At 40.6% G+C, this 13,721-nt stretch overlaps 1 protein-coding gene across 1 annotated transcript; it reads right to left on the minus strand.

Annotated features, from left to right (window-relative positions):
* Positions 1-208: 208 nt before the first annotated feature.
* Positions 209-12,381, minus strand: LOC139455990 (uncharacterized). The gene is made up of 4 exons (XM_071237512.1): positions 11,342-12,381; positions 6,879-6,907; positions 2,206-2,320; positions 209-344 (listed from the first exon to the last, which is right to left on the minus strand). The coding sequence occupies exons 1-4, from the start codon at positions 12,379-12,381 to the stop codon at positions 209-211; spliced, it is 1,320 nt and encodes a 439-aa protein (XP_071093613.1).
* Between the last annotated feature and the right edge of the window lie 1,340 nt (positions 12,382-13,721).

The following is a 13,721-nucleotide window of genomic DNA, read 5'->3' on the forward strand; positions in this document are numbered from 1 at the left end:
AAATGAGCAAAACTATACGTTTGTGGACATTTGAGATCTGCCTAGATATGCGCGTTTCGTTTTAGTATTCTGCAATCCATTTTTAGTATTATCCGACATTTCTTGGCCCGACTTTTAGGCAATCCCCTCCCCTACAACGCGAATGTAGCACCTGCCGACACAACAACATGTTGAGATACATAAGCTGCAACAGTGGTCAAGTAATATGTCATGTCTGTTTCAGGGAGGCCATAGACTGTACCTGTTCTACTGAGGACCAAACATGGTTGGGACCTGTTTTGGACTGTTTGACGGAGGACCACATCTTATGGTCGAAGAGCTTGAAGATAACGTGAATGGTGTGCCTGCCGACACAACAACAACATGTTAAGATACATAAGCTACAACAGTGGTCAAGTGATGTGTCATGCCTGTTTGATGGAGGCCATAGACTGTACGTGTTTAACTGATGGACCTCTCACATGTGTGGGATCTGTTTGGGACAGTAGGATGGAGGACCACATCTTAGGGTGACCCCATCTTCACTCGAAGAGCTTGAAGATAGAAGAGGAAACGTTGTCGCGTTATTGTTGTTGTTGTAGGGACATGCAAAGCACTCCCTCCTCCATTGTCTTTTCGTATTTCTTATGTATCTGGTTGTGGTTGTTGTTCATTATTTAACAGTGATTGATTGAACTGACTCTTTGTGTCTTGATTGATCTCAACTCCAATAGAGTGCCGAACCGACGGTAGAGGTTGAGTTGAGATGTCGTCTACGTTGTCTGTCTCTCTGTCTGTCTGTGCGTCTGTCATGTCAGTACACATGATCGTTGTAAAAGTGAAGAAAAAAGTAAAGAATAACAAAAAATAGATAAAAGAGAAAGGCCATGCTTGAAAGATCAGCTGCCTGGTGTCTGTCATTTAAGTCCACATCACCACTACCACCGTGTGCCATGTCATGTCATGTGTCATGTCATGTATCATGCCGTGTGTCAGTCAGCCCAAACACGGGATGACGTCACGTGATGAGGTGGAGGAGGTGGAAGAGTTGGAGGCAAAGGTCATGACCTTCTATTGAAGGGGGTAGGGTGGAGAGTTTCATAAAAGCAAGCGAACCCTCAGACCTTCTTTCAGTGAAGTCACAGTCATCACGGAGCAAAGACGTTCCATGAATGTCATGTCATCCTCCCGAGATGTTGTCACCGATTCCAAGTGGGTGTCTGAAAAGGCGGGAGAACAAGAAGCGAGAAAACGCCCACTCTTTATGGACGACACACTCTTGATGGACGACACATGGCGACTTAGTGACATTCTGGAGGGACCTTTTCCTTCTTACACCTTGTGTCATCCTTCTCATCCCAACTATGATTCATTTCAAGAACGTCTGAGATCTTTTCAAACGTGGCCTAAACAGATGACCCAGACCCCTTATGACATGGCCATGGGTGGCTATTTCTATCCAGGACAAGGTGACCGTGTTATCTGTTATTGCTGTGGTGTGACACTCTGCCAATAGGAAGCCACAGACAAACCCTGGAAAGAACAACTGAAGCACGCCAAAGTCCCCTGCAAATATTTGTGCCTGTTTTGTCCTGATGGAGAGGTGAACGAAAAATACAGACGTTTGGTGTCCCAAGAAGCACGGAAGAGAAGAGTCGAATGTCTTGTTCATCCCAAGTGACAAAGTTACTTTTTTTTCAAAGTGTACAGACGTTCATACCCTCGTGGTCACCCCCGTGGTCACCCTCGTGTTCACAAAAATCACAGGGATGTCCCCCCTTCATCCTGTGACTTTTGTTTTGTTGTGTTTGTTCATGTGATCAGGGGGATTAAAAAAAGTTGAACCAATACCAGTGTTATGTTGTCTGTAGGATGAAGAAAAAAACAAAACAGGATCGAAATGCACACCCCGATAAAAACCGGATCGAAATCTGACCAATCAGAAGCCTTGGTTTTCGACCAATCAGAGACCGCTCTCGGAACATGCTGGGCTCTGATTGGCCGAACCGGGGTTGTGCTTTCTCTCCCATGGTAAAATCCATTTCCTATGGAAAAGAAACACAGGGGTCGGTCCGTTTGGGAAAACCAAGGTGCAGGTCAGGCACCGGAACAAACCAATCGGGGCCGCTGCCTGGGGAACCAATCAGGAAGCAGGGTGTCAGTGGCTCTCCTATAAAAACAAAACAAGAGCGAAGCCACTCACACACTGCATTCTATGAAACCAACCATGCCAGCTCGATACAGTTGTATGAAGTGCCAGACCGAGAGTCACAGTTACCTCTACTGCCCTGAAGTGACATGCCTCGAGTGCCACACTCAAGGTCACCGTCACTATATCTGTCTGAAAATGAACAGTCAAGAGAAGCAGAACCTGGGCCCTTGTTACAACTGTCAAGTCATGGGTCATTTTGCTGCAGATTGCCCAGAACCCCGTCGTAAGAAAACGTCAGCAGTCCCGTCCACGTCGACATCCGTGACACCTGTGACACCAGTGACACCTATGACACAAGTTCTTCATCTCATAGAAGCCATGCATGTCGATGTGCTCGACCTAAAAGAATGCATCACACAACTCCGTGTGGGCATCACACCTCGTCTAGAAAAAAGAAAACGGGACAGAAGCCTCTCAAGAAAACACGCTTCAAAGCGCCGACGACACCTTCAGTCCGAGGATGAGATGGAAGTAGAGGGTGAAGAAGAAGATAGATCATCTGAACAAAGTGACTAACGTATGGGGCATGCTGCTCAACCGACACGCCGAAGACCCGAGTTTGATTCCCGACATGGGTACAATATGTGAAGCCCATTTCTGGTCTCCCCTGCCGATGATATTGCTGAAATATTGCCCTCATCAGTAGATCCCAAATCTCCTGTCTGCCTGTCTCCTACATTTTGATAAAGTATTGGCAACAACTTGAATCACGTTCCACCGTTCATGAAAGGGTTTTACATAGAGTTTTAATATTCTTGAAAATATTTGAAAAGCAAGAGCTATTTATCCTGACGATCAACCATCCCGATCCTCTCTGCATCCCCATGGCCACCGTCCGGCTTCCCTCTCACTGGCGCTTGAAGAGTATAATGGAAACTAGGCCAAATCTCCCTGCTGTGGACAGTGGAACAGCACAGGGTAATATGTATATGCTTGAATAAATCGGACCAAGTCTTATAAATAAATTGCAAATATGAGGGAAAATAGACCACCTTTAAGCTCGAATAAGAACGATAAATGTTTGAATACAATGAAAGTTAAGAACATTAAATAGCATTGATATATGCAAGTTAAAACCGTGATGTTAGGTATTAAAGTATTACAGATATATGTGCGATAAGTAGATCTGTTTGTTTTATCTCTTTATTTCTCTTTTAAAATGCGTCATCTGCTGCAGTTATCTCTCTCAATAATCATCAACTGTGACCACTTTGCATGGTCCAGCGTCGTGGTCAGCACATAGCCTATAAATGTACTCTGGCAACTTCAAACAGCACACTCTTGTGTGAAAGAAATATAGACTTGTCGTATCACCTGTCACGAGATGAGAGAAACATGATATTTCACGAGATACATGGAATATCCTATTTATTATATACTTTTTGTGCAGTTGACTACCGGAAAATTAGACTAGATCATTACAAAGGTAAAACCTTAAAACGTAAATTCACCGGTTCACACACCCTTGTATTTGTGACTTAAAAAGTGGTTTCGTGTTGCAAAATCTTAAAAAGTATGAACAAAAGAATCAAAAAAATATTTAGGGTCACGATAATTCTTTATCATATATTTCGATATGATTATATACAAAATCAACTTTAACAAAAAATATTCTTGAATACTAGGAGACCGCTGAGAGAAGCGAAAGAATATAGGTTGGTCAAGTAACAAAAATGGCGCTTTGTGAAACGAACAGTCACGATTGACGAGTTAAATGGGTGATTTGCAGTTCATATCGAAACATTTTCGAGAGAGTAATAAACGGCAAAAAGTGAATAACTCCCTAAATGACCATCCGTCAATATTTTGCCTTGTCAATGTGGAACTAATGTACAAAGGGAACGTTAACGGGCTAGTCACTTACGACAAAGGGAGATAAATAAAGGGGAGGTACCTCTTGTATAACAATTGTTCCGTCAAAGTGTATTGTTCACTGCATTGAAATATCAAGTGTTATGTTATCTGCTGTGAAATATCAAGTGTTATGTTATCTGCTGTGAAATATCAAGCGTTATGTTCACTGCAATGGAAATATCACTTTTCTCAGAAAACTCAGTCTTTCACGCTGAACTATATAATAAAATGTTACTACACATCGTAAAATACGGAAGCACTGACGGGACATGGAAAGGAGAAAACAATAATTGTATGTCATGCACACGAGAAACAAGTATATATCATATAGTGCGCACGATATACTATTCCGTGCGAGCGAAATGAAGAGACTTGGTAAAAAAAATATGTTACATCCTGTGCACGAGATATTAAACCCTGCGCACGAACAAATACAAGCGATTTATTGAAAGCATAATGCCAGGACATTGCACTGCAAATAGTGTAGAGAAACATCCGGCCATGGCAATTCAGGAATGTTGTGCTGCCTCATAAGGTATGTTACAACATGTGAAAGCTGTGGGCGGACTGCAACATGACCTTACGTCCCTGCATTTGCACATAAAGTAGCGTACTCCAAGGACACCGTTGAGTATCACAAAAATGTTCTCCTGGATGCCGCAGACACTTGCACGACCATCGGAGCTGTCCAGATGAAACCTCGACTCATCTGTGAAAAGGGTATTTTCCCAGTGTTGTCGTTGAAGCCTCAGACGCTGCCCACAGCAAGCTGGGCGTGCCTGGCGGTGACGGGGAAGCAGCATTGAGCGTCTCACTGGACGTCAGGGCCAGATGTTGTGCTCCCTCAATTGGTTGCGTACGGTTCTGCAAATACTTGATCTCAAACCAAGAATTATCCAAATTGTCCAAACTGGCAGTTTGGTATCGATTCTGTATATGGTTGTCTTGTTTACGTCACTCGTGTGTTGCCCTGTTGTAGATATAACAACTCCAAAGAAGTGATATTGCGTTTCGACGAACATTAAAAATCTCTGCCGACTTCATTTTGCGCCAATCCTAGTGTAGCATGCCACAGACGCAAAGACATTGGTGTTGAGATAGCCGTGGCATTGCGTGAGCGTTAAGTACTGTTAAACACAAATGTTTTAGGACCACCTGTTAGTTAAACAATTAGTGTGTGATAATCACATTCAAACCAAACACGCGTGTAACTATAGCATGATTATGTATTGCAAGGTGATTTCTTTAAAATCAAAATATATGTATTCTTATTGAACTTTTTGAAAAAAGGATAGTTAATTTTTCCGTTGGTTTATACACTATATACCTGCATATTGCTTTCTATTATCAATTTTGGAACACTATCCTTTTAGCCACTTTAAGCATGGATATCCTTTTAGACATAACACCAATACAGATATGAACATCTGTTCATGTATGTATTGGCGAAAACATATTCCGAGGTCGATATTCTACTGTAACCAGGAATAAACCCGCTATATAAGCACCTTAACGGTGTTATCTTTTGTTTGATCTCAATGTAACAGAAAGTGTCTAAATGAAGCTTGTGGACAACAAGCCGACGTACTGGACGCCAAACGCATTGGTAGACTTCTTACAAGGACTACATGTAACGTAACGTTATGTGCAACACATCAGCAGAACATGTTTGAGGTCGAGATATTAGTGTTATGCGCGCACGTTTTGTGATAGCGTGTGCACGATATACTTTACCCAATAATGTCAGTTCATTTCGTGAGCACAGTATAATATTTTGTATGCATATTTTAACACAATTATAATTATTTTTAATGCACACAATACTTCATCGTGCGCGCACTTCAGTATGTCGTGTGCATGATATACAATTATTGTTTTCTCCATTTCATGTCCACTCAGTGTTACAGCTTCTAATTTCCTGGCTCTTCGTTGGAAGGATGCCCAAGAATGGGATTGGTAATGAGCTCCAATATATGCCGATGTGAGAGCCTAAATGCATGATTAACAATAATGCTCTCGGTCAATACATTTTGTCAAATGTTTGACGTATATTACCGGTAGGAATTGGAACATATTATTGGTACACGTCGAAAGCTTTTCATGGACAAAATGTCTTTTACGCTCGGCAATAGCGATCACTGCCATCACCGTGTTTGTTCCATAATGTTTCCGTGGTTTGCTGAGGTAATCAATTCGCATGTCTAGTAGGAATCGCGAAACTAGTCAGTTCTCCATGCGAAACTGACACCTAGCCTGTCTCCTAGTCTGTCTCACAGTCCCTGAACTATATTAAGTTCCCTTTCGCCCAGCCCGTTCTGTAAGACAAAAGTCTAAATGAAGCTAGTTTAGTTTTTAATCAGGTTCCGGGTCTGCTATCTGCACGAAAACTAACTCACTTAAGGGTATGGATTTCTGAGTAACTGTCAGGGCTGCTGGACCAACATCTTGACCAGGAATCTATTAACTATTTTAGCACAGAAAGCAAACGAAAGAAACTAGAGAGGCTAGAACCTATAGTCCTGTACCATGTGTGTGACATATGTATGGGGCCTTGCATGCAGTCTATAATCTTCAATAGGCAAGCCTAGCTATATCTGCCTTTAATTCAAGACTGCTTATATATATTATTTAGTAAGTATTAGTATTTCATTGCCTTAATCGTGGTCTGGCTGGGGGTCCTAACTTATTCAAACACACATGGCAGCCTATGCTCCATCGTAACTATAATTAAGGCTTAATTCTAAAACACAAGTATTTCTTTTGCCTGGCCCGGTACAATTTTTAGGTGTCAAATGATTGCAACTCCAGCTAGAGATGTCAGGAAATGTAACACCTTTCTTTGTAATGCTCTGGTCGCACGAACTGATAGGCCACATGTTAGCAAATGTAGTTCCATGAGTTTTGTACAACACACGTTTCTTTAAAGGACGACCTGATTGACTTTTTCACGTCCTCTTGTCGCTACACTGATGCAGTTATTACACCTAAAGGATATCTTCAAATTGAGACAGTTGCCGTTTTTTCTCTTCCATTGTAACGTATTCTTCTGTAAAGAGCTTTATCTCAATCCTTCCGACATATCATACAAAGTGATACTTTTGAAACTGAATCTGCCATCTCACTCGGGCTCCAGTGAGTAATACCATCCGGACGATCACTACACTGGAGCATGTGGGTTGTGGACGAGGTACCACGTGGTCAGGCCGTCTTACCTTATTAAGAATATGATCAACACTTTTAGAAGGTATATGCATGCAAACAACCCAGGAGCAGGGCAGTATGGAACTAAGCATCCAGCTCACAAAAAAAATGTCCAAGAGCTTAGGTTTTGCTCTCCGGTGGTAGCTCAGGGTGATGACGAAGACAAAACCCAGGGGTGAAGTTTAAGAAGACAAAAGACATGTTTATTGTTGCAGGTTGAAACAGGTCGAAATGGTACAAGTAATGGTAATCACCTGACAGAACGCACACGGGGACCGTGTGGCCAATATGTTCCTGGGTGCGGAGACCCGTTCTGTCACTTACACTCAGTCCGGAAGTTGGACATCTGTAGCTACAAGAAGCGGGATACGTCTAGAACTGGGTTAAACACCATAGGGAATTATATCTGACGCATGCAACTATGTGTTTTATTGACAGACAGTTCATGAGAGCAAAATCATCTGCACTTCTTGTGTTTTTAGTGCGCCAATGGCAGTGCTACTGACTCGTTATCCGCCATTTGTAAGAGTGGTAATGCAGAACTAAAGCGAAATACAATTTCTTCTTTTTATACAGGTCGCTAATGAATACGTGTAAATTCCTTTACAATGGTCGTGTTGCTTATTATCTGTATTTATTACCCATTGCCATGTTTAATTTGCCACGATATCAGTCCCAAATGTATTATTTGATTGTCTACTATATCATAACCTTCGTGACATGTTTAATAATAGAGTAAAGTTTCTGTTTAATTTCTTGGCTACTTCTGAAAACAGTGTTTGCCTTTAAAATAGCAACAGCCAAATGGAAATAAAGATGTTATGCCACTCATTGGTGGGGATATAAGTGTTATAATTCAAGTTCTGTAAAGTGGATATAAAACCTCCGGGATGTTTGTGTTATGCTATTTTTCAAGAGTTATAAGAGTTGGACGTATTTCTTCTGATACGCAGGAGGCAAATATATAGGAGTATACACTGATGACATTGTACAATAGGCGAGGATGTTCACAACATATAAGTGGGAGGGTATGTAAAGTAATGTAATTATAATAATTATTTTGAATATTACTGCGTGTGTCATTTCAAACAAAGAACTTGATACTCAACATGTCAGAGTTTCTAAGTCCCAATACCTCACAGCCCTCTGGCAACTGATGTGTGTATTTTAGTTTGTGTAATATATTATTATAACTATCATGTTAAATTTTAGTGGTAACAACTATTCAAAATCTCCCCATTTCTGTACATTATCAGAAAAACTATTTTTTATTCATGGTAGGGGTACATGTAATTGCTTCCAGGCATAGCAGATGAAGGATGTGAGAGAATTTGTGCCACATCTATGTAGTCTAACTTAAAAGATATAAGAAACAAATTACATGTAGACAGATCTGAGTAGAAATAGTTGAAAAAGATTTCTTCAATATTCCATTAATTCACCCACCACCTTATTCTTTTTCTCATGTTGTTAAGGAAAATATAGCATAAGTCATACCTGGTATTACAAAATCTCCTTCCTGGTCAGCATTAAAATAACTGGGAAACTCATTGAACCATTCCTGGTAGTGATATGTAATCACCGTATTGGAAAAGAAACCGAATATTCTCAAACTGTTACAGCTTCTGGTTTCATTGCTCATCAGTAAGGATTGGGATAGGTGACGATTTCAAATATATGCCTATGTGAGATTCGAAACGTACTAATTAACAATGATGGTCACAGTCAGTACATTTTGCCAAAGGTTTGACATGTACTACCTGTATGAATTGGAACGTATTATTGGTACACGTCCATGATTTTGATGCAAAACATGTTTCTTATGCTCGGCAACAGTGAGGGCTGACATTAGTATAGTTGTACCATAATGTGTCCTTGGTTTGGTTTGCATGTGTTTGTGATGGGTGACATCGGTGTGGCAGGATACGCTCACTTTTTCGCGAACACCCAGTAAAAGGCATGCACCACTTCGGGCTTTCATCCGACATGAGTCCGATAGCCGTGATATAACTGAAATACTGTTCAAAGTGTGTTCCACTCACTCACCACAGTCCTCAAACTATGTTTTGTTTATTGTCTCACGCCGCACTCAGCAATATCCTGGCTGTAAATAATCGGTTCTGGGCCAGACAATCCAGTAATTGACATCATCGGTATCGATCCACACAATTGGGACACTTTTTTGACGCTCACCAATTAATCAATTTTGATACTTTGTGGCGCTAGACTTTACATTGAAGTCTTGCTTTGGGGTGCACCAGAACAGGTGCTCGAGGTATTACAGGGTCTCAGACTTAATTGAGGTAAAAAACATGAGCGACAACCTTGTGGTATTTCTGTGCAATGAGGAAGAGTTAACTTAATAAACCTTGATGGGTTCCAGGTTGTAACTGGGATTATTTCACTCACAAAGATTTTTATGCCAAATAAGACACACATAATAAGGTTAATAGTTTCAAGACATTGTCAGTGAAACATTTAATGCTTTTATAATATAATATTATATAGTATGGATTCATATCCTGCACTCGTTGAAAAGATTAATATTGTTGATGGATTTTGATTACAACAAATAGATGAAATTAAACAGCAACTGGAGAAAGAGCGTGATTCTCGAATTGAGTTGTATAAAAAGTTTCACAGAGCTGTGAATGCTCTTGATAGAGTTGACACTGCAGTTTTAGTAGCTAAAAAGGGTCTTGGTGTAGATGGCGTTGGTTTATTATCAACTGGGTGCTGGCTGAAGCAAAGTTAAATACATGTAGCGTTGACAACAGCACTAGCTGATGGTAAGATATCTGAGGACGACTTTCATTTAGTGTTGATAGAACTCACCAAATACAACACAATGAAGCAAGAGATTCAACTAAATACTCGTAAGACCGGTGGCATTAGTGAAGATGAGAAAAACAAGTTTATTGAACAAGCACTCCTAGCATTCAAAGCCAAAGCCAGAGAATAATTTGTGTCCTCGATATAGGATGCATCTTGTTAAATATTGGTGCCATGTATCTAATGATCGTCATCACATCATTAATAAAACTTAAGACCCCCATGTGAGCATTGTAAGGGCCTGGACCTGGCCTAGATTGTGGTGGTCCAGTAACCCCGTTATCTTTACTACTCCCTCTACAACCTCTACATCGACATCAGCGTGTCCCTCTACTACATCTACATCAGCGGGACCCTCTACTACATCTGCATCAGCGTGACCCTCTACAACATCTGCATCAGCGTGACCCTCTACTACATCTACATCAGTGTGACCCTCTACTACATCTACATCAGCGTGAACCTCTACTACATCTACATCAGCGGGACCCTCTACTACATCTGCATCAGCGTGACCCTCTACAACATCTGCATCAGCGTGACCCTCTACTACATCTACATCAGTGTGACCCTCTACTACATCTACATCAGCGTGAACCTCTACTACATCTACATCAGTGTGACCCTCTACTACATCTACATCAGTGTGACCCTCTACTACATCTAAATCAGCGTGACCCTCTACAACATCTACATCAACGGGACCCTCTACTACATCTACATCTTCGGGACCCTCTTTTACATCTACATCAGCGGGACCCTCTACAACATCTACATCAGTGTGACCCTCTACTACATCTACATCAGTGTGACCCTCTACTACATCTACATCAGCGGGACCCTCTACTACATCTACATCAGAGGGACCCTCTACTACATCTAAATCAGCGTGACCCTCTACTACATCTACATCAGCGTGACTCTCAAATACATCGACATCAGCTTGACCGTCTACAACATCTGCATCTACGTCTGCGTGACCCTCTACTACATCTACATCAGCATGACTCTCCACTACATCTACATCAGTGTAACCACTCACTACATCTTCATCAGCGTGATCTTCTACTACATCCAAATCTACAAGAGAGCAGAGATATCTAATATAGCATGCATGAAAAATTAAAAGGACATTAATAAACTTTTTCATCAAATGAAAAGTCGAGACCTACCCGGATCATGAAAAAACATCAATTTTCCACTGATACAAGTATGGTAGACATGTATGTAAGTAATATACGCCAGAATAATGCCAGGTGTTACAGAATGTTGTAGTTATTTTCCAACACTTCAATAGTTTTGTTATTTGATATCTTTCTGGTTACAAATGGAAACATGTCTTTCAGAAGGGAACAAGGAATTCTTGCTCTACATTTCAATGGCACAGACTCTTCCCGTTCGTGATCATACGAATTCGACACACACACATCAATCTTGTAATGCAGATCCAGCACTTTGCGGGTGTTCCTTGGAGCGGGCAGCATCATTCCCATGAAGGGTCTTGTTATCAAGGGAAACACGTCACTCTTGTTGTATATCTTTTCCCGATTTTTACAATCTTGTATGTATGAATGGTGTTCGGAGTAAAAAAACATATCGAGGAATGGATATTTCCAGCTCATGCCACCAGCCATTAGAGAATTTGCGTGAGACAATTTCCAGCTTATTTTCACTGAAGCGTTAACTTCATACTCTGGTGGGAGGGACTGCAGGAATGTCAACAATGCGGGTTTGTCACTCTCCCTCACAATGATGTCCACGTCATCGTCCCAGGGAATAATGCCGTGATGGGAGTAGGAACCCAGTAAAGCTCCTGCATAGATAAAGTAGGTGATGTTAGAGGGCACACCTTCACTGAAGGTTTTAATGAGGTCCCTAAATTTCTCTCTTTCTTCCCGTGATAACCTTTCAAAAAATAGATCTTTTGCTCGTCTCTCTGTCTCCGTATAATTACTGGCTCCGTTGCTTTCCCTGCTGACCCAACACCCATCCTTTCCTCGTTTAATGTTTTGGAGTCTTGGAGCATTTCTTGTATTTCCTGTAACGAGATTTTGCTTTTTGTACTTTACACTATTTTTTGTGTTTTCTGGTCTGGAAGCATCTCTTGTGACATTTCTTGTCAAATCTTTTGTAACAATTCTCGCTTTATACTCTGCATTATCGTGATTATTTTCTGATGCAATTTGTGAAGTCATTGTCAAATCCATTATGAAATCCCTCTTCAGTTTACAATAAAAGAGGTATGTACTGCCTAAGCATAGGAATGCTAGCGCTAAACAGATGAGACACTTCTTGGATCGCATGGTGATGCTCTGTAAAATAAAAACAAAAAAACATTGACAAACTTAATTAAGTGTGATTATTAATTCTATATACACCTGTCTCCAGCATAATTAATTACGTGTGATACCAATACAGGTCGAGCTTGACATGAATTATATGCCTATCGCCAGCACCAGGATGAATTCATACACAAGCACATGTCGATAGGTTGTTCGGATTTGGTTATAAATATATCACCAGCAATGTATGTTGCAATAAAACAAAGTTCATCATTTTACTAACCTCTTTAGTTTGCTAGCGATAAAGATCGATAAAGAAGATTAATACTTTTCGAAATTACCAACTCCTAAAACATCCCACTATCAGCACCATCAGACCACCAGAAAACAAATCAATACAAAGTGAAAACTAAACTGAAACCACAAGGAGGCCAAAGCGTCTCAGTCTCATCGCGACAATGACACCCAAAGTACAAGTAGTTACCTTCTCCAACACATAACCAGCAGAATGTTTTCGTTTTATGGTGCTGGGTGATGAGACAAGGATCTATCAATATGATATGCAAGAATTCATTGAATTGACGCAAACTTCAAAGGGTTTAAGGCAACCAGATGAAAAGAGAAACTTGTTGACACCTTCATTTGGCACAACAAAGGTATAATTCACGTCGAGTAAAAACTGTTAGAAGTGAGTAATTGTGACACCGTATTGAAGAGATTGCACGAGTGTGTCAAATAAAGCGACAAAACCATTTCCATGTCCAACATGAATCTCTGCAGAAACCTGTGATTATAACATCCATTTTAAATGCCCTGCATTACAACAATCATACATTCAGGTAGTCTGTATAATTATCCAGTATCATTGTAAATAAGTAAATGTCTTACATTGTACGACACTGTTTGATACACTCCATGAAATATTTTCATGAAATGGAACTAGGCAATGCAGGTGTTATACTAATAGAGACCGGACTACCTACAGTGCGCTATTTGTTGAACAGCTGGTGAAATTTTACATCAATGACGGATGACGTTAGAGACATTTGCGTCTAGTTCACAACCGGTATAGTACGCAAACATTAATTTGATTGTGGCGTTTGAAACAGTATATAGATAAAAGTCCCGAGTTCTGCCAGAAGCTGTGCGTTAGATTTATCTTATAGGTACTATATTTTAAAAAGCGAGGAACACGCTTCACTACACCCCCAATTGAGTTTGTGTATATGTTAAACTACAATATATCTGCAAACTGTAACTGTTTAATCAGCAACAATGAATATGCTTATATACAAATGTTGATTTCCATATCATTCCAAGAAAGCTACAGCTCACAATTTATTACATTATGTATGATAAAA

This window comes from Haliotis cracherodii, unplaced genomic scaffold, assembly GCF_022045235.1.
Source record: "Haliotis cracherodii isolate W230 unplaced genomic scaffold, xgHalCrac1.p SCAF_11, whole genome shotgun sequence".
Classification (NCBI taxonomy): domain Eukaryota; kingdom Metazoa; phylum Mollusca; class Gastropoda; order Lepetellida; family Haliotidae; genus Haliotis; species Haliotis cracherodii.